This window comes from Montipora foliosa, chromosome 10, assembly GCF_036669935.1.
Source record: "Montipora foliosa isolate CH-2021 chromosome 10, ASM3666993v2, whole genome shotgun sequence".
In the NCBI taxonomy this organism is placed as follows: domain Eukaryota; kingdom Metazoa; phylum Cnidaria; class Anthozoa; order Scleractinia; family Acroporidae; genus Montipora; species Montipora foliosa.
In genome coordinates, this window is record NC_090878.1 from 8,312,783 (window position 1) to 8,336,774 (window position 23,992).

Genomic DNA, 23,992 nt, shown 5'->3' on the forward strand with positions numbered 1-23,992 from the left:
TTTATTCAAAATATACTTTCGGCTGTACAAAGTTGTCCGCCTACAGTTATTAAACTGGTTTAAGTGGGCATGAGTGTATCAGGGATGTATTTTGCCAAATTTCTTACCTCATTTGTTCTGATCTACTACCACACAACATATTTTTGTGTCTTTTCTTATATTCCAGTTTATTTATTTTTTGTCTTTATGGATTTGTAGATTCACAGATACAACTGTTAACACTCAGAATTCGGCTACATTGACGCCTACCCTTCAATTTGACCTCGAAGAAGAAAAGAACAATAAGAAACGAACATTAAAAATACAGAAAAAGATATTTACAAATTCAAGGTAATTACCAAGTCGGCTGTACCATGATATGGTGTTTTATCGTACACTTTTCTTCCACATAGCGCCGCTTACGATTACCTCAAGACGGTCTTGAAGTAATCGCTTGTCTTTTGATTCCTCGATGACAGTCTCAGTTTTTTTTGCGTAACGAAAGGTATGTCTTTTTCTCCCATCTTTCAAATACTATTGCTAAAATGGGCTAGAAAATTCGCATTGTATGTTCTACAGATTCGTTTCTTTTCTGACAAAACGTACACAACTGGCAAGGTACGTGGCCAATTTTTTTTTAAAGAAACATGTTTGTTGCTAAATACCTAAGCAAAACCTTATACTAAATCCCGCGGCGGCGCGATTTACAGTATGGCAATCTCGAAGGGAAAGTGACTTTTGTCTATTAAAAAAGACTACCATTATTATATTTCATTAAATCTCGTCAACTTCTAAGTTTGAACGCACTTTTTTACGTCATTATTGAAGATACAGGTTTTTCTAACTTTACTCTATGGCCGTTTAAGGTTAAAACAACTTTTCCGAAAATATATAACTCTTCTTTTCAAAACAACCACAAGTCTTAATATATCTCCATGAAGCAGGAAGCGCGTCAATAATAGACCTTCTCTGAAATTTTCTTTACCAGTAAGTCTTAAACTTGTACGAATAGCAAGATCACAGACACTAAGAGTAACTACATCTTCTAAACAGTGTCTCGTGGAAAAACAGACTTGCCATCAATACAAACTTAGCACATTGCTCCAATTTTTTGTGTCATGTATAGAATCACTGGGTATACGTGCCTATGATTCCTTTCCAAATGAATTTAAAATTAGAGTGTTGATCATTGCCACTATAACCCTATTCACACAAATCAAACTGGCGTCAAACATATTTACGGAATAAGATTGAAATTAACGTCTTTAAAAAACGGGACCCTTTCTAACATAGTTAAATCCCTCCACTGCCACATTCATTTGCAACTTTTGTTAAAGATCTCGTCAAAGTTAAATGCCTAACAACTTAAGCCAAATAATAAAATAAGAAAACAAGTTTCAAGGAAGCATCTGGAAAGACATGTTTTTGAATGTGAGCCGCAGTACCTCGGGTTAAAGGCACGTTTAAAAAAAATATGCTCTCTATAAGTATTGATTTAGTCGACTCCATACTTCATTTTAAGGTTCCTTCCATCTTTACCGCCAATTATTCAACAAATTATTTCAACGATAAACATTCAATGAACGTTTATTGCTTAATTCAAACATCACAAAGCTATCTCTAAAAGTAATGAATCAAATCATGATTAAGAAGACGTTGTGTCGACAGAAGAGGTGAAATAATTATCCATGGTCGGTAAAAACGTCATCCAAAATAAACAGAAATGAAGTTTTCGGGCAAGCATTAAAGCAATCAAGAACTTAAATCACATTAGGGTATCCGATAAACCTCGCTTAATACTCTTTTGTTTCCACATGTAAATTGTCACTTTCTCGGTGTTTGTAAGTTTATTCCGGAAAGAAGGTGAAAGAGAATCCCCTTCATCGTGTTCGATATGGTACATAATCCTTGGGTTTATTTCACGCTGTTTGGCGTTGTTATGGATGCAATATCAGCTCATGAAGAGTTTTTTGACAAAGTTGAGCGTTTCGGCAACTCAACAGTTTGTCAGGTGGATTTAACGCCTTTGGAAACGACGACGAATAAGACAAGCAATTCAAAGGTATACGCTAAACCAGCGAACTATGGATTAGTCGAGAACTTTAATTTTGTGTCTTTATACAGCTGACATTCAAAGAAAAAAAAAGCTATCACAGCAAAGCCCGCCAATTAAACTTTTATAGCGATGCCATTCTAACAAAAGCTCTTTTATATTAATTGCAAACGCGGTGGGGCGATGAAAGACCCTGGGAACGAGTATGAATCATTTTGCTTTTTATGTGTTACATTTTTTTTCTCAGTGTCAGCCTCGGGACAAAACGTCACTACTGTTTCAAGTTAATGCAGACACGGTATCAGGGTCAGAGTTTGGGTAAGGATCATTTTTACAAAGCTTATCGATCGATTATTGAAGAAATTGAAGAAACGGAGACTGTGAAGTCGAATAGCATTGAGCAAGGGAGCCTCGATTTGAAACAATGAACACACGTGGATGTCGTGAGGATCTGGATCTCTGCACGGTTAGAACGTTAAGAATGTCTTAGCTTGCACTCACGTGATTATACGGCCATGTTGATGTACAAAACAAAAGAAAAATGTCGCTCGCGTTTTGCATAATAATAGAGACAAATTCCCAAAATACTTTTTCGCTATTGTTCATTATACCAACATGGACGCCATGGCGTCACTCAAGTTCAATCGAAAAACACCCCCTTGCAGCGGCGGAGTGGTCTTCTCTACTGACCTTTTGAACACTGCAGATCACTTTTATTGTAATGTATTTCACTTTTTGGTTAGATTCCGCCCGAGTCAAATCTGTAGTCGGATTCTTACCACCCCTTGACATCATCGATCACTTTATTGTTGTTAAAAGGTAAAAAACAAAGCGCAGCAAATATACTTTAATCCTATTCACGCCCGTTTATCTCATCGTACTATTGAAGATTTTAGACTCGCCGCTTATACATGTATGTATGTATATGAGTGTGATTTTAATTGACTGTCTCAGGCGCGAGTTCAACTATTCAACTTCAATACAATCAATCATTGCAATTGTGGCAATTTGTCGTCTTACGGCTACTTCTATACCCATTACCTTGGGTGAGTACGGCAAATGCACTTTATCTGTCTATTGTATTTTTAAATTCAAGAATGTTTAAGGTATATATAACACGAAAACTACCGAAATGATCCAACATTGACATCTCTTTGAACACCTGTTTTTTAAACAGATGAAAAACACATAGAGCATCTTCTGCCTATTTTTACATAATTGATACCGTGCAATCGATTATTAGTTCACCATTTGGTCTCGGTCGACCGAAAGAAAAAACTGCAACTGCTAGTAGTTGTAGGTTGTAACAAATCCGCCAGTTGTTAACTTGCTCGTCATTATATATTCCGAATAGCTCAGACGTGATCAAGAATGCATAAAGTCAATTTTGGATTTGTTATACCAAGCTGGCTTCGAGTCTCGTTTGTTGTTCTTCTCCAGGTTGTTATCTCAATACTGCTTTCTTCTTTGTTTATGTCAACTCACAGAAAAGAACAAAGCCCGACTCTGCATAAACCTGAAGAAGTATCAGAAAATGGAGATGTATTGCCGTTATTAACAAGACTGGACCCAATAAAGGTAACCATAATGATACACACATGGAATCTTTCTCGCGTTTCCCTCACGCTTTGTTGTGTAAGTGAAACCTGACTTGAGGTAAACTTCTACTGCTAAAATTTAAATGGTAACTCTTTTATGAAATCGTTTGAGTACATGTACACTTTTTTTTCGTTGTTTGATGATGATTTCCTTTTCACTGTTTGCATTATGACTTTTGAAATAAAAAATAAACCGAAACAAAATTATACAAAACCGCCACTGTTTTGTTGTGAGAAGCTAAACGTTCACGGCTGCCGGCTGTAGTTACTTTTTTTTTTTTGCGAGACCATTTTCCGGGTAAAAAAGGTCCTCATTTTACCAAACAAGCAATATTGTGCTTGGACTCTGTAAATTTGTGGAATTATTTCATCTGCAAAATGGAAGTCTTCGATCGTGGACTGCCTTGACGTTTTGTCTGAACGGAATTGAAACTTTCGTTAAGCTACCGATGTGTTATATACGTTTCAGTGTACTGTATGCATATGGTCGCACTTTCCGACATTGAAACACGACATTAAGTAGTTAGTGTCTTGCTCTAGAAAGGGAAAGCAATTTTCACTTCACGGTCAAAATTGTACTTTTCCCACTTTCAAATGACGTAAAATACAAGCATGTCGTTTTTCGTGCGGTCAACAGTCAATTGTTTTAGGAGATCGAAACATCTTCAAGAAAATTTCAGACAGTCTTTGAAATGAATAAATGTTTGACGTTTCCGGTCTTCGAGAAAGTCTGGAGCTTTTTGCTTTATGATTACTGTAGGATTATGTCTTTGATTTAGCTTCCCCGGTCTAAAATAGGATTTCCGCGTAATATTTCCGCATGTGAGGCTACGGTTTGGCGATTTAACAGCCTTTTTTACGAAATCAAAATAAGCAAATAACTAAAATAAGAAAACGAAAATAATATTCATGTTACATTAAATTTTGTCTTCAGTATTGATTCCAAATATCTTTCATTGAACACACACTGTAACTTTATTGTTGATATGTTGTTCCTGCTGTCACACTTTAGAAGTCACTTTTTTGTAGTGTAATAGTTGAAAACCAAACCACGATTGTTCACGTAATTGATGTATGGGCCTTGCGTAGAATAAGCTTTCTGCTTCCTCTCATAAATCCGAAAAATCTGAGTAATTATTCAACGTAAGTGATGGCAAAAGCGTGATTAAAGTAAATTCTGATCTGCCTGTTTTTATCTCAAAAGAGCCGGAAAACAGCTAGAAGGCTCCTTAGGTTTTCCTGTATTGGTCAAATTTGTATTCAGGCTGTTCCCGTTTCCAGCTGTGTTAATGCACGGCTTTGAGGATTAATTGTCCAGATATCTCAGTGTCATGTGAAAAACATCAAACACCCCGAAATTTAGTATTGACATAATCGAAGACAAGAAAGCGAACCAATTGAGTTTTGAGTGCTTCTCTCTCTTGTGGGGTCGCGCTATGGTGTCTCTTTATACATTCGAGTGCATGTCCTCTGGGGCAGATCCAGGTTTTTAGCAGAGGGGGTTCGATGAAGGGGGACCGCCTTCGGAGCCCCTGTAGGGGGGTTCCAGGGGCATCTTCTCCCGTAAATGTTGAAAATTTCAAGTCCTCGGAAACGCGAGGCAAAGTCAGCGTGTTTTAATATCATTTTTAGAAGTTTAGATGCCATTTTTTTGCATTAAAATGTAACAAAGCTGCGTCGGTTAAAACGATATAAATTTGCATTTATAAAGCTATGATAAAAATGTAGTCCATTTGATCGTTTTTCAATTTTGTGTTTCGACAAAGACGGGATCAACAAGAAGCATTCCTTGGGGGTATCTTTCTGCAAAATGCTGAACCACAGCATCGTCACGTTAGTCAACGAGCTTTTCGTCGTGAATGTTCATCAGAGCCAAGCCTGACAGTCTTAACTTGCCTGATGAATTTATTGCATTTAAGATTGACTGTGTTTATTTTATATTTTTACACGTTTTTGACGTTAGCTGTTTTAATTTAGAAGGTTCGATAGAACCCCTCTTGATCCGTCTCAGGTTCTACTTAAGGTCCTAGCTTACGATATGAGGTTTTACCACATTCTGAAGTCGTTAACACAGAGATGATGACTTGTTATCAATACTCCTCATAACGCTAATTGCTGCAGCTGGTACAAGTGCTTTCCAGTGGTGGTAATTCCGATCTACATATGCCTAAGTCGACAAATGTCTCCACTGCTCTATATTTTTACTCATATCCAGTGTATCGATATTGTTGGTTTTTTTTTTTTTTGCTTTTAAATAGGTTGGGTATATACGCGAATTGAGCTTAGTGCCAGGAAAGGTACACAAAGTGAAAACACTTAGCCTTCGACCTGCGCTCTTTGGTAGGTACTCTTTACAGCCCCACGTGCATGATTTTGTGTGGGTGGATCATAACTTATGAGTGGTAAAGATGCCAGTTGATTAACGCGTTTGGGAGGCGCTTAATTCGTTGTTCTGTGCCAGATACTCCAGTTTGAAGACGGGTTTTAAGGTCCTTGATTACATACTTCGTCAAAGGCTTTACGAAAAAACATCCACACACGAACGTTTTTCTTGACAACATTGGGAGAATATTTTACATCGATATTGCGGCATGCCATTAAATTTCTGAAGACACAACCAGTTTCAAAAATGTTCAGACTGGACACCTTGTGTAAAAATGCTTTGATCTACGTAAAAGGATATCCAAAAAGAAATTATTGCAAAATACCAACTGCGTCAGCCCTGCCCCCACCCCCACAAAAAAAACCCTATCGCTCTGCGGCCGTTTCCGTAACTGTTGTCTTCATCGTCTTTGCTTAAACTCCCAAATTCGCTTATTTACCCTTCTCAGTTTCCCACCCATTGAATCCTTCTTCCTCGTTTTAGAAATCGAAGATTTTCTCACGGAAAAAGAATGCAATGACATAATTTTGATGGCACAGACAGCAGGGCTGGAGCGTTCAAAGACACTCGTGGAACAAAATTTGGATCTTGAAGACAATGTGAACTCTACCAAAAACGAAAGCTTGGCTGAGAATTCTGCTGAGATTTTCAAGAGCTTTGATTCCAACAGTGACGGACATCTCCAAGTAACAGAGGTTGGTATAGTTTAGGAAACCAATCCTGGTCATTTGCCTCAAATCTTTTCAGTGATGTAAAGTTAAGCAATGCCGACAGATAAGCGCCACGGGATTTCATGGCTTCAAATTTTACCGGACAAACACGGGGGGGGGGGGGGGGGGACAGCCTTTCGAGGAAAGATTCTGAAGCAAATTGAATATCTGACGACATTAATCGTTGAAGAAGATGACTTAACAACGGAGAGTAGAAGGTGCTGCTTTTTTTATTACATCATTAATTGCTCAGACCTTCACGGATGACGTCGTAGGAAAAGTGATATCGATTACTTTATCCTATCTGGTCTTGTTAATGGCTAACGGATACACTGCTCCAAGGCAGGGGCGAAGGCACCGATGCTGTTGTTTGACACACTTAAATTAAGGAATTAAACCCATAGTATCGAAATCCAGTAGACAACTACGTGTTGACGAGGATGTCAATAATAACAATAAGAAAGAGCATGAAGGAAGAATTTACCAACAAAACCGATTTCTTACCCAATTTTATCATACGTTCCTTCTATAGGTTACTATGGGGCTGTTGGAACTTGGACGAGTATTGTTGAACGAAGAGGACACTTATCAAATGTCAGTACACTTCATATGCATGTCACGGTTTCTTAATTTGCTAAGTGTGACAATTTCAGTGCATTCTGTCATGCCATCCGTGCGTCATTTATTCACTTGGCGAGCTGACACTGATTCTTATAAACCTCTCTCCCACCTCGCTTGAGCTATCATATTTTCAATATCACAAGCCTCCTCACATTGCATATTGGTACTTATGTAATTCAATATAGGGGGCCTGCAGCCAGTAACTTAGATTGTGAACCTTTTGTTATTAGTCGTCATTGGCGGAAAATGCCACTGATACCAGCACCAAAGTATCACACAGCGACGAAGTCCACAAATCTCTAGAACATGTCCGGTCAATCATACACAAGGTTCACTTACTCCCGGGGCGGGGGGGGGGGGGGGGTACTCGATGTATCCCTGGTTGGGGAGGTGCGGCACGGCCCCTCATACCCTGACTCTGTTTAAGACAAATATCGCTGATTTTCCTACCCATTTTATGACAGAATTCCGATCTTTGATACCCTGTTTAAGACATTTAACCCAGTTTAAAGTGCCCCCCCCCGGGCACTTACAACAGGTCGCTTTGTTTCTTTCTCGCACCCCTCCGTTCCCGGATAATGACATCTTCATGCCGGCACTCAGTGTAAAAGTCCTTTTGATAAGCTGTGGTGTATTTTTCACTTTTCTCTTTCGTTTACAGAATGTCCGATCTCGATATGGATCCCAATAAAGACGGTGAGATGCCAATAGTCGGTTGTGTTGTTTGCAATCTGCCTTTTTGTCCAGACAACTGGAAAACCCAACTCCAAAAATTTTCTCAATGGTTAAATTCAAAGAGGTTCTGAAAGAGTTTCATATAGCTTCTTTTTAAGACACTTATTCTCCCTGGCATTTTTAAACCTCATCTTGTCTCTTTAATTCTTTATTTGTTCTGTTTTACATGCAGGTGTAATTACATACGATGAATTTGCAAATTTGACCTCAGAAATCAAAACGAAGGAAATAAAGGACTATCTGGAGAAAATTCATGAAACAAATTCAAGTAAACGAACTCGGGACAGTAGCACGGCTTTTTTGGATCCTTATGAGCACATTGATTTTAAACCTTTCTTTGAAGATTTAAGCAACAGGTATGAGACCGATTAACTAGAACTGTACATGTGCGGTAAAAAAAAATCTGCGACAATACCGTTGCTTGTAGTCCTAAGCCTGTGGATCGTGGTTCTTGCATCGGGAATTTGTCGTTACTTTTAAGATTCAAAATGAAATGATTTTTTACGTATTCCACCTGCCGTGTAAACCTGTGTATTAGGATGTAATTAATGCTTTTGTTTTAGTGGAAGTGCATTTATGCGTAGAGCAAGTTCACAGGTATTCAATTCACAGTTAAAATAACAATGATTAGAACTCCAACAAACTGAAGGGAATAAGGGCCTGGCTTGGTAGAATGAATTAAGGACGAATCCCAATCTCGACCCCAGAGCTCTTCTCTTTTGTGCATAACTGAGGGAGGGAAGAGCTCTGGGGAACCTTAAAACAAGGTGTCTTCTCATTGGTTTTCGTTAAGAACAATAAATAACGTCTCTGGTTGGTGCATTCATGTTAGCGCGAGGAGTGAGCAGGCGCCGTAGGGTTCAAATAGCCATACGGCGCATGTCCTCCTACATAGAGTTTCGTGGTGACCAGAATGCGACGAATCCATCCAGCAACTTGAACCGGAGCATGCGCGGTGCGAATCCAACGCCCTGACCACTGGATCAAATAGAGTGATTACTTTAGGCGTCTTAATTTTGAAAACTGATTCCGGAATACGCTGGAATGATTCCTCGTTCTTTTGAAAAACTCAGTTCCACTCATCAAGAGTGGAAGAGGATTAAACAAAATGCTGTCAAAATAATGCGCCATTATCATGACTGTGCACTTGTAATTAATAATAATAATAATAATAATAATAATAATAATAATAATAATAAATGATTCATAAAGCGCGTGTTCAATGAGAGTTACCTCATGAAATAAAACCCAAAAATTCAGAATAAGTGTGTACATAAGTAAAAATAGATCAATATAAATAAATAATAGCATCTAAATATAAAAATTCAAACTCATACTAAGACAATATATAAGATAAATTTTAAAATGTGTCTTGCGACTCTGCTTAATTACTGAAATTGTGTAAGAGTTTCTTTTTGACGAATTTCAGTTGGTATAGCGTTCTAGATCTTTGAAGAACGTTCCAGAACTTTGGTGTAGCCATAGCAAACGTGCGATCCCCAAGCGTAGATGTGGACTTTTTGTAATAATCCACAACTTACCCACCACGAGAATCCGTTTCCTTACCTTCACTTGATGTTCCTCATAGTATCTTTTAAAAGGTTACCACTAACGTCTAAATGTTTGAAAAATAAAAATTGCATACTATATCACGATATATTGACAAAATACTCAAATTTTCAGGATACATTTAGTCACTCAACTTCCGAAGGACATGATTTGGAGCAGTGAAAACATGCAGGTTTGTTAGATGCCTTTAAACGTCCTATCAACAGAATAGACTTAGAAAGCTGTAGATAAATCAGTATGGGAATTTACTATGCGTGCAAACTTAAGAATGGTCCTTTTGTGCTTGGGATGCTTAATACTCTCCATGCACTTAGAACAACACTTGAAATTTAAGTTTATCGGGATTTAAAGTGGTAGACGTGTGATTTCTGCGTTTCTGTTTTGACCGACTCATGAATTGCTCATAAATTCCACAAGTTCGTAATCAATAGCCGCATAGACACTTACTGGTCTTGCTCTAAACTGAAACAGACCTTTGTATTCCAGGTAATAAAGTACGAGGAAAAACAACATTACCACTGTCATTTCGATTCTGAAGATGAGACAGTTAAGAATCTGCCCTGCTGTCATATATATGAAACTTTGTACGATGTCGACGGGAATATAGAATGCGTTCCATGCAGGTAAGTTTACAACAGTCTTACTAGCACAAAGGGGCGCAACGATTCTTGCATGCCCTGTGCTTGTCTACACGCATGTTGGGTGATTGTATTAACTCTGACTGACTGATGTACTGAGCTTCTTGGCATGAAAATTGACTTTGCCAACGTTTACGTTCTGTCATCGACCGTACTTGTCTTTTGTAAAGCAGTCTAGACTATCGTTTGTTTTCTTTTCCTTGTTACCTTTAATGGCAAATTGAACGGAAAAAATGCTAAGCAAATGTGTGGAAAAAGGAAAAAAAATTAAGAGTAAAATGAAGCGTCTCAGCGTCAAGCACTTTTGAACGATATTTTAGACCCTGAGCCATGAGAGTACATTTGTCTCAGTATGTATTGCTTTCTCTAAAATAATTACTTATTTCACAGATTTGCGACCGTCTTTTATTACTTGAACGAGCCTGAACGCGGTGGCGAGACTGCTTTTCCAATCGCGGACAACAAAAGCGCTATTGCAGAACAAAAGGTATCTGAAAAGTTTCAATTATTTTGGACAAGCTTCGACGGAATAAACAACACTTGATTGTACCCAGTATCGTTGCGAACTTTTTAACATACGTTAACAGGAGGATGCTCGGTCTTTGAAATCTAAAAGTATCTGGAAGCTGAATTCTATGTATAATTTACACATTAGAAAGATAGAAGGTACACACTCACATTTGCACACGAGGCTAATCACTCTCTCCCCCTCTCCTCTACTGGTGACACCGACCCCTCCCACACATACAGAGGTTAGAGTTAGGTTTACCCTAAAAAAATACAAGAAGCTACCGTTGAATTAAACTCAATATTTATCTTCCACTTTCCCTCTCATTCATCCCTTTCTTTCTATTCAGTTTTGCCCATCTCTTTTCAGTTTTACTTTGACGACTTCGCTAATTACACAAAAACCACAGCATCGCAACAGCGATGCGTCCTAACCGCAAACCTTGTTTTGTCTTCCTGGCTTTTAGAGCTCCTACATTACAGGGGATTTAAACAAATGTAATCTAGCTGAACATTGTTATGATTCAAGCCTCTATTACAAACCAAAACGTGGCACAGCCTTACTTTGGTACAATCACTTTGTTAACAATGAAACCGGTTGGCTGGGGCCTGTGGATCAAGCCAGCTATCATGGAGGCTGCAACGTTATCGAGGGAACAAAATGGGCGGCGAACAACTGGATTAATGCAGGATTGGATAGAGAAACAGATTTGGAACTTTGGAAATGGTCTAGGCTGATGGAAGAGGAATATCAAGAGAGGATGAGCAAAGAGACTTGGGAGGAACAAACTAATGGAAAAGAGGAAACTACGATGGTGGAAGAGAAACACGGCGAGAAGGGAGACCATAAAACAGAGGCTAAAGAAGATAGCGAAAGAGAAGAACACTAAAAAAAAAGGTTGGAAAAGAGCCATGGAACGAACGATAACAAAGTAAATGAGGCTAAAGAAGATTTTTAAAAAGACATGAAGAAAATAAAAGGCCACAATCTTCAAACCAACTATTGTGAGAAAGATGCCGTCTATTCCGAGGGTTTATTCTGTACCCTCGCATGACCTTGCATTTCTCTAAGGTGTCCAACTTGTCTATCAGTTCAGTTGATACAAATTTTAATACTTCGCATCGCAAAGACAAAGGGCCACAGTTTGATAAAAAAAGCCTTTTGAATTAAGCAACTTCTTTTTTGTTTAACACGAACGTATTACCGGTCTGTTTACCAACAGCAATTTTAAATGCCTTGTTTCAGAAATCTTCTTAGCGTGTCCCAAAATCCCGTCAGAAGAAACATTTTAAACATCGCCGACGGTAACATCTACCTTTGCATTTGATGATCCATAAATCGTTTACCGAATACACGCCAATTGTATATTACTCTAACTCTAATTGACTCCAATTGTAATCCTCCAACTGGGATTACCACAACATCCTACCAAAAATAATTGAACCCAAAGAAGCCTCAATCAGATACTTTTAAGATTAAAATTTAAAGTCGTGTGTCGCCAAAATAAACCTCTTTTATTTCCCTGAATGTGTTAAGCATGCGTCGTATAAACTTTGTGGCTCGAGGCTAAACTTACCATAGATATAAATAGTTTGATAGTTATCATGAAAGTTTCCCGTAATTCAATAACATTTCCAAGTCCAGGGTTAAGATTTCATAAAACCAGCTACTGATTTAAATGTAAACAAACTGATAAATAAATATACGAGGGGCGTTTTCCTTATATCACCTTACGGTATCTGCAAAACGTATTTTGCTAGGTACATGGGCCACAGTTTAGCATTTTTATGTAATCTTTTTCCGGGGGTTTTTGTAAGACACCATATTTTCTCGTGAATCTCCCAATATATTAATCCAATTATTAGCAATCCATTTCTCCCCTTTGATAATATCACATCCCCCGTGATATGTCATCTCATCTAGTTTGCCGTGCCATCCCGTCTTGCCGTCTCGCAGATGATTGTACCACATGATCGCTGTTCCTTTCCGTGGCCTCACAAATAAGTTGGCTTTGTGACAATGTTTGCTCAAGTCGCATCGATATTTTGTGATCTGAGTCCACGCCTGCAAGAATGAAAATCGAACAATGTGACGAAGACGTAGACGTCACGTTCCCATATACACCTAAAAAATGTAAGTGTTCTTTTGTTCCTGATAGTAGTATCCTAAGGTAAACATTTATTTTCTTCGCGTCACGATAGAAATTCCGATATGCATGGATCCTGAAAAGTAATGTGTCCTTACTTCTCTACGTACTTTTTCTTTGTTTCTTGCTCCCCAGCCGGTTCAACTAGGCTACGTTTCTCTTTTTCCCCCTAAATCCCCAAATGGCGTCATCACTCCAACGTACTTTCATTGCAAGAATGAAAACATTAAGACTTGGAAGGATACACGTCCTTCCGTATTAAGGCACAAGTCAATTGAAGAATTCAAACAATGGGGGAAGTTTTGCTTCGAAAGAGACCGCAGTGATAAAAGTGCCTAAACCATGACTCAAACTGAGTGAAAATTAGTCTTGTTTTGATGGTAGTGGCCAAAGAAATATGAATAACTGTACATACCAGGAGATTGAGTGCAAAATGTTTCTCTACATGTGTGGTTCGCACAAATTCTTACCTCGATACTGAAAGTTTCATTATTTGCAACTGGAAACGCCGTCTCGCCTCCTTCCTCCACGTCATTCAGAAAGTAAAGCACCGTTATGTACCTTCGAAAAAGAAAAGTTACACACCCACATTATTTCCGTCTCCTAAACTAATGTTGTCCGATAGATAGTTTACTCTGTGGCGGAGTTAACTTGTAATAATTCAACATACCGGCAAAGGCGACAGTGTCTTTTGTCACGGAAGACACAGCACGGAACTTTGGGATCTATCTCCTGTGAGTCATGATGGCAATGGTAATGTCCCTCCGGGTGATAGTGAACAACCTGCCTCGGAAATACAGGAACAAAAACTCAGCTCTGACTCGCGGGTTGCGACCGCAGTTTGCGACATTCCTCAAGAGTTAAATGGTCGGCCCCTTATTCCTGCCAATTAAACTCCTAATATAGGCAGTAAACAGTTCGATTGCCCAATCACATTACTGCATTTCAAATGACGTCAAAGAGAAACTTTTCAGAAAGTTCCACGGAGAGATGACGTTGTTTGCATCCGCGTTCGCTAAGCCAATGAAGACTCGCGCTGGTTTGTTTTTGTTCGAGAAGTCAATAAAGTGTTTTGCATTTTCGTTGACGTTCTGTTTTTACTTTTATTTTTCAAGGTTATATGAAAGTCACTCAAAAGGGCTCTTGTCCGTTGTAAACTCTTCTATCCTGTCTTGAACTTGGCCAAATCTCCCTGAAGAGTGTTGCAAAAAGAAAACACATAACGCAACGTAATGTTCGGTTATTAAGATATTTTGCTTTTTTTATTCTTTGTGTTTGTTACCTGAAGTTCTTCACTTTCTTCTATAACTGCTCTGGGAAGTTTTGTTAGGGCTGCCACTCTGAAAATGATAAAATGAAAGGCAGCAAAACTTATTTAGCTTATTCTGTTTATTTTTGCCACAATTGTCAGTATTATCAATGACAATTTTATAATATGTCATTAAGGATATTTAGTGGCGAGGAAGCTCACGAAGAATCCTAGGATGGCCCAGGACGGTCACAGTCCAGTTTTAATTTCTCACAGTCCAGTTTATAGGTCATTGTTTTACCAATACAGAAAGTATCCTAAACATTCATAAAAGCCTTAGGCCTAAAAGCTTTTGTTTTTAATTAGGCCTAAGGTTAGCGTTTATGAATGTTCAGGATACTTTCTGTGTTGGTAAAACAATGAACTTTGACCTGTGACCTTTGAGAGAACTGGTGACGACTCACAAAATCAAAACTGAACTGTGCAAAATTAAAATTGGACTGTGACCCTCCTGGGCCATCCTAGAAACCAGAAGGGTTATTTGAAGTGTGGATGTATTTCCGATCAAACTGTTACTTTGATTGAGGTGAACTCAAACTGTTTTATTTTAGAACAGCGAACAAAGTAAAAACTATGTTGACAGAATCATGTGACAACTATGTAGCCCCTTACGCGTGACCGGAAGTTACTATTACATCGTGCTTGCTGATAAACTGAAGGTTTCTTAATTCCGGCCACTCTACCTGTCATTCAGACCTATGATTTTCCGATGATCAAGCCATGTCTGCCTGCTGTTTCGGCTCTGTACTCTAGGAAGCGTCTTAGCCATGTTATGAAGGCTTCTCATTATTCTGTCCGTCGTTACTGTTAAGAACTCCCCTAAGTCGATAACGCCTGAAAGTAAAAAGCAAAAATGTTAAGCTTCGAAAAAAGAGATACACAAATTATTTTTAAATAGTACCAATGATTGATTCGGTGTCCAACGAGCCTTGTCGAAGGATTGTCTACGAGAGAAAGTTCAAGACCGATTGTAAGTCTGTCTTCAATTATGTTCATGCAACTGCCATGAATCCCCAGCCTCGAGTTACCTCTAAAGAGGGATTATTAGAGGACAGTCCATCCGCTGATGATAAATATGTAACCATGAGGAGAATTCGTAAACAAAGTAAGCCACGTTACAAACCGTTGTTATTTTTGTCCACTTTGAGCTCAAAAAACCTGCAAATATAGGATATAAATTCTCTAAGAAAGCTAAATATCGGGAAATTGTATTGCCACGGTCGTATTGGTTTAAGAAGGCATGGATGACGCTTTCGTCATCTTCAGTTGCACTGAAAATAAGTGATGAACTTTCCGTGAATTCCTCACCTAATAAACATGTAGAGCGTAACTAAAAAGCAAGGACTAAATTAAAAAAGGAAAAAATGTCAAAAATTAGCGGTTACAAAACTACTCACACTTTCTCAACATCTTCTTCGGAAAAATATAAATCGCTGAGGTCAATAAGATTGTGCATTACCTACGTGAAAGAGTTGTTCAACGTCAGAAAATTATGACACGGGAACATGGAAGCATAGCAAAGAGGGTTCATTGAATACGAGGCTGAACGATCCCAGCTTAGGAGGCGGTGTGGTCAGGTTGTTAAGGCTCTATATATTCATACGGATTTTCCAAGTTAAAATCCTGTTTTGAACACCACGCGTTGTGTATTGCCAACTGGTCGTTTCCTTGACTGTGTAATGTTTGATTTGAAATTTTTGCTTTCGCTGCTTAGTCAAATCCTCTTTGATTATGCCGCCCGTATAAAAAATATGACGTTTAAGCGACACACATGCATTTTTCAGCACCAAGTGACACATTTCAAGTCTAGAAGAAATCAGTTTTCCCGTTTATTGCATTACTCCTAAAATCGGATTCAGGGCCAAAATATCCTAAAAATGCAAATACAAAATAAGAAACACGCGCTTAAGTTGTCGAGGGACCCCAGATCATGAACTAAGAAAAATATACCATTTTTCCATGATCAGAGACATAAGAATCGGAAATTTTATTGTTGGCTGAACTTTCCTACCTCGACTTTATCTATAACTCCGTCGTGATTGTAGTCCCAGCTGTGAAATGTCTCCTCATTGGTTGGTTCTATGTTGACTCCTGTCACAGGGTCCAGAACCTCACTAGTGTCCAGACCCTCTCCAGAGGCGAGATTGATTATCGTCTGACATTCATCATCAGATAAAAAGTTTGGAATTTCTAAACAAAAGTTATAAAAAGGGGTGAAATTATAGGCCCTATTAATTTAGGCAAGGTAAAAGCTAAGTAATCTTTCATGTAATCTACAGAAGAATCCATCAATATGCCTAAGGGGAATATAAGAACTCTAACGACAAAAAAATCTACCTTATTATAGGAAATTAACGCTCCATGAAATTAACGCGAATCGTTAAAATTCGCGTTAATTTTGTTAAGCGTTAATTTCCGCGACGTTAATTAAGTGCAGCGTTAATTTCCGCGCTCTTAATTTCCAGTATCTTAACCCCAATTTTGGAAACTGTCCAGACATTCTTGACACCTAAAAAACATTAACTACAAGCGTTCTTTCTTTCCATTTACCCTTAGTTTTTCATCTTTCACAAAAGCTAGGGCAAGGGTTTACAATATTTCGATTTCATCTTCATCGTTGTCGCTATCAGAAGTGATGTCAATATCTTCTCTTTTGATTTCGCGTATTTAATCGCGTTAATTTCCTTTATTATGAAATTCTACCTCCTCTTTCGCGTTAAAATTCTTTATTCGAAAGTCGTTTTCCATTAAATTCGCATTAATTTAAGTCGCGTTAATTTCCAATACCTTAATTTCATGGAGCGTTAATTTCCTATAGTAAGGTATGTCTTAAGTTACCGATCTGTACCGGGAAAAGCCAAGGAGGTAAGCGCTGATAACAAAGAGGATGCAGCTTTGCTAAAGTAAACTGTTTCGATGTTTCTGATTTTGTCCGTTTGTCATAGTGGGGCCTCGTCAGACATATATCTTGGTCAACATGATTTTTATTTCGTGTATCAAGAGGCTCCTAGTCGAAGTTGGATGAATGAGTGCCTCTAATTCTCTGAACCACATCATTTTTTACTGTAACAAGAAGAACACAGTTTTCTTAATCTTTTATTGAACAAGATGTAACGTTGGTAATTAATGACGTAACCTCACGTCGCTTAAACTGAGGTCTTAACGCAAATCACAAGCTTCCTTTGAAAACCAGTTTCACTCAAAAATAAAATTCCACACCCCTCCTAATAGAGAGAGTTTGCATTCCAAACGGAATCGAACCCGGACCATGTTGGTGGGAGGCGAGTATGTCACCAGTAATTTTTAGTTAGTTTAATACTTTCAAGCGACCTTACGTCTTTTGCACCTCATTTTTCATGTTTTCGACGAGGAACGACTTGCAACTTGATCAATGCAACATTTACAAACAAGTTATGGCTCACTTACCGAATATTGGTGGTCTCAAACTCAGAGTTTTAATTTCGTGCACCTTTCCTGGGCTTAGCTTCCGCGTTTGAACATGCCCAACCTGAAAGCCAGGGAATGCCGGAGCATTAGTTAATATCATCATCATAATCATCATTGTGGCAGCGGCATAGCATAATGTTCGTAATCTCCGTCCTCCTCACTGTTATTATCATCTTCGTCAAATAGGCCTTTCTCGATATATTAAAATTCACCTTGAAAGAGAGGTTCTGAGTACACAATCAAAGGAAAATGGATGATCGGCAAATATTTTTCACATTAATTTCAACGTATTTCTATTGTTCTTCTCCTCACTGCATCACTATCAAGCTGAATATTTGGACGATGAAAAATTATGTGGGCTCATAACATTTTGCCATAAAGCGCAAAAGTCGCCAGTTAATTGATTTTCTGTGTGCAGCGGTTGTTTAAGGTAAGGCTGCAACCATCAATACCTCTGTCTCTTAACTAATGTGGAGCAGAAAGCTGAAATCTTTCGTAGACTTAATAGACAGTGACAATGTAAAACGAGACAGAAAAAAAATTATGTTAACAAGACTTTTGCCAAAGCCTGGACCATGTCATTGACCTTTTGGTTTTGGCCCTTGTCCTAAACTACAGCCTACAGCCTCGTTTTCATATCCCCACACATGAAAAACACACAAACGAGGTTGAACGGCATTGACTGAATACCAACCTTCTTCTACGAGGCAGACCACTCGATAGATTCCGAGGATAATAAAAGACTTGAGGTAAGGAAATACAAATTAAAATTTAATCCGGAGTTATGAAATTATGCGACGCTCGCATTATGGTGGTTGAAGCACCTATATTACGTTGTCGTTGTTTAAATTTCAAGACCGAAATCAAGTTTCAAGTTTCAAGTTTCAAGAAATGGCGTGCGGTAGCAAATTTTTTTAAGAATTTACTTCTATTCTGATAAATTCATTGGACCATGCTCCGGATGCACTGAGTTCATTACATTGTAGCGACGCCATTCACCCGTTGTTGATACATGAGACATGTTTCGTATATTTTGTTATGTCACGAAAGATAACTGTCACGTTGAGTGTTACGTTACTGTTTTTGAACATGTATCGAACGTACTGAATCTCGAAATTGTAGGTAAGTAACTTGGGTACTGAGCAGTAATTAAACTAAGGGTAAATTTGTGCAGGTTTTAGACTGAGACATGTATTTCGATGTAAGTGGAGAATCATGAACGATAATTAAAACCTGCCTTTTACTGTCTTCACTTAGCATATTTCAACTTAAACCAAATAAACCGTGGCTAAAATTAATGGTACAAGACTTCCTTTCCTACCTTAACACAGTCAAGTCGAGGAAGTATTTTAAAATTGGTATTGACATCAGTTTGCCTGTCGTTTTCAGTTGATTTTCGAAGGTCTTGCCCTGATGTTTCACTCAACTTTTGTTTTTGAATTCGTACTGATCCATTTTTGTAATAAATAGCCACCGAAATCGTTATCAATGCCGTTATGGCGACTGCGGCTGCTGCTGTCGATGAAAGTAAGGTTGATTTGGATTCCTTCTTGGCTGGTTTCTTCCTTGCTTTCTCTTTCGCGAACTTCTTGGCCTCTACGCGAGGAGGCGCCATTTCGTACCAATTCAAATGAACAACATGTCGTTTGTTTTGAATATATTTCAATACACCACCAACGAATGACTTGCAGTCGTCACGATCTACACGTGTAGTGACTTTTTCACAATCTATCACTGTGGCAACAAGAATGATGTCTTCTTGAACGGTGTTAAATATTTAGCGTGACAATGCTGCTGGTTGTAAAATAATAATTACATATAAAAGGATCGCCCTCCTTTTTTACCCGGTTTATTCCCAGTCCGCACTCCTTCCTTTAAACTGACCGATTCAGTTATTGCTGTATTGTATTCGTAACCACCGATACCCTTTGCTCTTGAAGAAATGCAGCGCAGTGTTGAGACCATCGCATCGTTCAATAAAAGATCGATTCCGCTCTCATGAAAGGCTTGGAAAAGTGATTTCTATCATAAAATTAATACTTATATGGCTTCAAAAACCAAAAAAAATATTCAGGGCACTGGCATAAATCCTTGCAAAGTTACAGCGCTCGGAACGTGTGATTACAAAACTGAATTATAAATTTTTTGCACGCAGTCACAAACTTAGGCTCAGTCTCCAGCCGTGGGTGTCTCGGTGACTCGAATTTGTACACTGAGATTAAACTGATTGTCGTCGATTAAGGATATGGGTATGGCTGACGTAGGCTATAAAAGATCACAGTACCACGGTATTTCAATAAGCTCTCAGCTTTCTCCTTCTGTTTCAGAAAGATAACTAATAAATTTACTGCTCCACCTAAAGCAAAGGTTTATTCTCCTTGATTCCACGTTCCACGATCGTGTTCTCGGAGTCATAAAAGTTCTCTGTTATTCCCTCCAACTTCTTGACTCGATTACTAGGCAATAACATTCTCAGGTGGAATGATTTTCTTTACAGTACATGCGATTTGAGGCTTCCAGGATAAATTCATTTGAATCAATTAAAATTTCCTAGGTATTTAATTCCTGTTGCAACTGCTTCCCGTTTAAAGTTAGGAGGAAGTTGAATGTTAATTTCCTTTGAGGAGGATGAAAAATTACAAAACTAGCTTTTTCTTTTTTGAGAGAAAGTTTATGTTGTAATTTATTCTATGTAGTTTGGCTTCCTAGCCTTGTTAACTTTCTGGTCATTTTAGGAAGCCAACACCCCTTTTAGCTTTAAATTCTTACTTCATGTACATTAATTTTTTTCAAGTATAAGGGGTCAATAAAAGTTGTTGTTGTTGTAAAAGTTGTTGTTGTCATCCTCCTCTGGTTCTTCTCTTTGTGCACTTTATCTTTGTCTTTGTCTTTATCTTTGTCTCCTTGCTAGACCTTGAAACTTGGTCAAAGACAGGTTAATTTATCCGTGTGGCCATCGCCAGAGTTTGAGCGTGACTGAAGCTGGATAAGTGTGATTTTATCGGCGAGATGTGAGGTAAGCTAGAAATTACTTTCCAACCTTTCCTTTATTTAGGTACGATCGATAACCCGGAAATTTGAGAAGTCACTTAAATCGCATTCAATCAGGCAAATAGCCATGTATATAAAAAGCGAGAAAATCACCACGACAATAAAGTACGGCTTTTTTATTGAGAACTTTTATGTGTAAGTATCTTTTTTAGTTTGTCATCGAGATTCCCATACAAATCCTTATCATTTTTTACCCTCCGACTCTGGGCTGCCTGTGATTGAAACTGTTCCCACAAGACCCTGGGGACTGTGGAAACCTACAGGGAAGACCTAGGAAAGGTTCATCCCCAGATTCTTTGACCTTTGACAGGACGTCAGGGTTGATAAGGATTCAGTACGGCAGCCACTAGCTGTGTCCGGAAATGGGGTAGATTAGCTCTTCATTTTTATGGTAGCAAATAATTCTTTTTCACGGACGGAAGGAGCAAATTCACATTTCGCAAAAACAAAAAACGCTTCAATTACGCTTCACATTAATTTATAAAATCACGATTCACGATGCAAGAGAAAAGAAATTAACGTTTCACGAGAAATAAAAGGGTCCGATCACGGCTCACGAAAACACCCTATACCCTCCTCAGGTATGAGACCGATTAACTAGAGCTGTACATGTGCGGTTAAAATCGGCGACAATACCGTTGCTTGTAGTCCTAAGGCCTGTAGATCGTGAGAAAAAGGAAATGATTTTTTACTTATTCCACCTGCTGTAAGTGCATTTATGTGTAGAACGAGTTCACAGGTATTCAATTCACAGTTAAAACAACAATGATTAGAACTCCAACAAACTGAAGGGAATAAGGGCCTGGCTTGGTAGAATGAATTAAGGACGAATCCCAATCTCGACCCCAGAGCTCTTCTCTTTTGTGCATAACTGAGGGAGGGAAGAGCTCTGGGGAACCCTGAAACAAGGTGTCTTCTCATTGGTTTTCGTTAAGAACAATAAAAAGTGACTCTGATTGGTGCATTCATGTTAGCACGAGGAGTGAGCAGGCGCCGTAAGGTTCAAATAACCTTATAAGAACCTTACAGCGCATGTCCTCCTACATAGAGTTTCCTGGTGACGAGGACGAGAATGGGACGAATCCATCCACGGATTTGAACCGAAGAATGCCCCGTGCGAATCCAACGCCCTGACCACTGGATCACGTTGCCTTCTCGTATGACATCCATCGTTTTTATTTTTCAAAATGGGTGATTACTTTTAGCGCATTCATTTTGAAAACTCATTCCGGAATACCCTGTGATAATCGTGTTCTTGTATTCGGATTGCTTGTTCTTTTGAAAAACTAAGTTCCACTCATCAACTACAGCCTAAATTGGAACAGGATTAAACAAAATGCTGTCACAATAATGCGCCATTATCATGACTTTGCACTTGTAATTAATAATAGTAATAATAATAATAATAATAATAATAATAATGATAATTAACGATTTACAAAGCGCGTGTTCAATGAGTGATACCTCATGCGTATGAAACAAAACATAAAAATTAAGAATAAATATGAACATGAGTAAAATAGATAATTATAAATAAATAAATAAATAAATAAATAATAGCGTATAAATAAAAAAATTCAAACTCATACTAAGACAATATATAAGAATTTTTTTAAAATGGGTCTTGAGACTCTTCTTACTGAAATTGTTTAAGAATTTATTTTTGATGAATGTCAGTTGGTAGAGCGTTCTAGAGCTTTGAAGAACGTTCCAGAACTTTGGTGTAGCCATAGCAAACGTGCGATCCCCAAGCAGCCTAGTACTCTCAATGTACTTAGAACAACACTTGAAATTTAAGTTTATCGGGATTTAAAGCGGTAGACGTGTGATTTCTGCGTTTCTATTTGGACCGACTCATGAATTGCTCATAAATTGCACAAGTTCGTAATCAATAGCCGCATAGACACTTAGTGGTCTTGCTCTAAACTGAAACAGACCTTTGTATTCCAGGTAATAAAGTACGAGGAAAAACAACATTACCACTGTCATTTCGATTCTGAAGATGAGACAGTTAAGAATCTGCCCTGCTGTCATATATATGAAACTTTGTACGATGTCGACGGGAACTTAGAATGCGTTCCATGCAGGTAAGTTCACAACAGTCTTACTAGCACAAAGGGGCGCAACGATTCTTGCATGCCCTGTGCTTGTCTGCACGCATGTTGGGTGATTGGATTATTTAACTCTTACTGACTGATGTACTGAGCTTCTTGGCATAAAAATTGACTTTGACCGTACTTGTCTGTTGTAAAGCAGTCTAGACTATTTTTTTTTCTTGTTATCTTTAATGGCAAATTGAAGGGCATACATGCTAAGCAAATGTGTGAAAAGAGGAAAAAATTTAAGAGTAAGATAGAAGCGTCTTAGTGTCAAGTACTTTTGAATGATATTTTAGACCCTCAGTCACGAGAGTACGTTTGTCGCAGTATGTAGTGTTTTGTCTAAAATAATTACTTATTTCCCAGATTTTTTACCGTCTTTTATTATTTGAACGAACCTGTACTCGGTGGAGAGACTGCTTTTCCAATCGCGGACAACGAAAGCGCTATTGGACAATCTTCAAACCAAATGTCTGAAAGTCGATGTGAACTTTTGGAACTATTGGCTTGTTCATTTTGGGATGAATCCGGGATTATACGACGCTGGAAATCCTCCTTAGCGAAGTGTCTCGTGGTGAATACAGAGAACTGTTCTTAGTTGGCTCCCACTTTGCTCTCTTTTGCTGAACAAACTCAACACACTCCTCTCTACGCCTTTTCGGCTTGGACGGTTATGATCGAAAAAAGGTATAGCGTGAAGAACTCACCGACGTGTGAAAAATACAAACAATTTTTAATACTTAGGTGTCCAAGGACGGTCAGTTTCCAACTTTTGTAAACCAATGACCCTAAATATGACGTCATCATAACACGCCCGTGGTCACGTGAACAATAAAAGAAAACTATAAATTTGTCTACGTGCTACACAATTTGGGTATTTAATCAGTGGTTTGATAATTTGTAATCGATACTCAAATACCCCTAACATTTTCAACGCCAGTTAAACGACATTGGACTCTTTGTCAAGGATTAATCGGAAAACAATGCAGGATATTTTAATTTCGCTCCTCTTTTTTAAATCTTTTAAATTGCGCGTGCATGGAAAGGAAAAGTGATGAAATTTAACACCGCTGGTATCGGCCGAATTCATACTTTAACACAAGGTGGAGTGAGGGTATTAAACTTCGAAAAATGCAAGTATTGTAG

The 23,992-nt window shown here is 38.4% G+C and overlaps 2 protein-coding genes and 1 long non-coding RNA gene across 5 annotated transcripts; 2 read left to right on the top strand and 1 right to left on the bottom strand.

Moving 5' to 3' along the window:
• The first annotated feature begins 482 nt into the window (after positions 1-482).
• On the top strand, positions 483-11,793 carry LOC137973665 (transmembrane prolyl 4-hydroxylase-like). 3 transcript variants are annotated; one of them, XM_068820533.1, is made up of 12 exons: positions 483-597; positions 2,280-2,350; positions 3,520-3,610; positions 5,889-5,970; positions 6,497-6,708; positions 7,256-7,317; positions 8,006-8,040; positions 8,252-8,435; positions 9,763-9,820; positions 10,135-10,271; positions 10,677-10,773; positions 11,261-11,793. In XM_068820533.1, exons 1-12 carry the CDS (start codon positions 487-489, stop codon positions 11,681-11,683), a joined length of 1,563 nt encoding a protein of 520 aa, XP_068676634.1. In that variant the 5' UTR covers positions 483-486; the 3' UTR covers positions 11,684-11,793. The 3 variants fall into 3 exon arrangements, with proteins under 3 accessions (XP_068676634.1, XP_068676633.1, XP_068676635.1); XM_068820532.1 differs by lacking the exon at positions 483-597 and adding an exon at positions 1,750-2,041; XM_068820534.1 differs by lacking the exons at positions 483-597; positions 2,280-2,350 and adding an exon at positions 2,576-2,851.
• A 496-nt stretch (positions 11,794-12,289) lies between these two features.
• Positions 12,290-19,723, bottom strand: LOC137973669 (transmembrane prolyl 4-hydroxylase-like). The gene is made up of 10 exons (XM_068820537.1): positions 19,018-19,723; positions 17,676-17,757; positions 16,261-16,439; positions 15,647-15,708; positions 15,373-15,407; positions 14,933-15,083; positions 14,223-14,280; positions 13,611-13,723; positions 13,411-13,501; positions 12,290-12,858 (listed from the first exon to the last, which is right to left on the bottom strand). Exons 1-10 carry the CDS (start codon positions 19,309-19,311, stop codon positions 12,580-12,582), a joined length of 1,344 nt encoding a protein of 447 aa, XP_068676638.1. The 5' UTR covers positions 19,312-19,723; the 3' UTR covers positions 12,290-12,579.
• On the top strand, positions 18,379-23,801 carry LOC137973672 (uncharacterized). Its single transcript, XR_011117292.1, has 4 exons — positions 18,379-18,445; positions 20,608-20,712; positions 22,698-22,834; positions 23,213-23,801. It is a non-coding gene; the product is annotated as an uncharacterized lncRNA (long non-coding RNA).
• Positions 23,802-23,992: the final 191 nt, after the last annotated feature.

Bases quoted from the DNA above. Each gene is read 5' to 3' on its own strand.
- LOC137973665 (XM_068820532.1), top strand. From the start codon at position 1,874: ATGGTACATAATCCTTGGGTTTATTTCACGCTGTTTGGCGTTGTTATG. The intron at 5,971-6,496 runs GTAGGTACTCTT...TCCTCGTTTTAG, and splicing joins CCTTCGACCTGCGCTCTTTG to AAATCGAAGATTTTCTCACG. The intron at 10,774-11,260 runs GTATCTGAAAAG...CCTGGCTTTTAG, and splicing joins GCGCTATTGCAGAACAAAAG to AGCTCCTACATTACAGGGGA.
- LOC137973669 (XM_068820537.1), bottom strand. From the start codon at position 19,311: ATGGCGCCTCCTCGCGTAGAGGCCAAGAAGTTCGCGAAAGAGAAAGCA. The intron at 17,758-19,017 runs GTAGGAAAGGAA...CCTGGCTTTCAG, and splicing joins CTCGACTTGACTGTGTTAAG to GTTGGGCATGTTCAAACGCG. The intron at 14,281-14,932 runs GTAGAGTGGCCG...TATCATTTTCAG, and splicing joins ATCATAGGTCTGAATGACAG to AGTGGCAGCCCTAACAAAAC.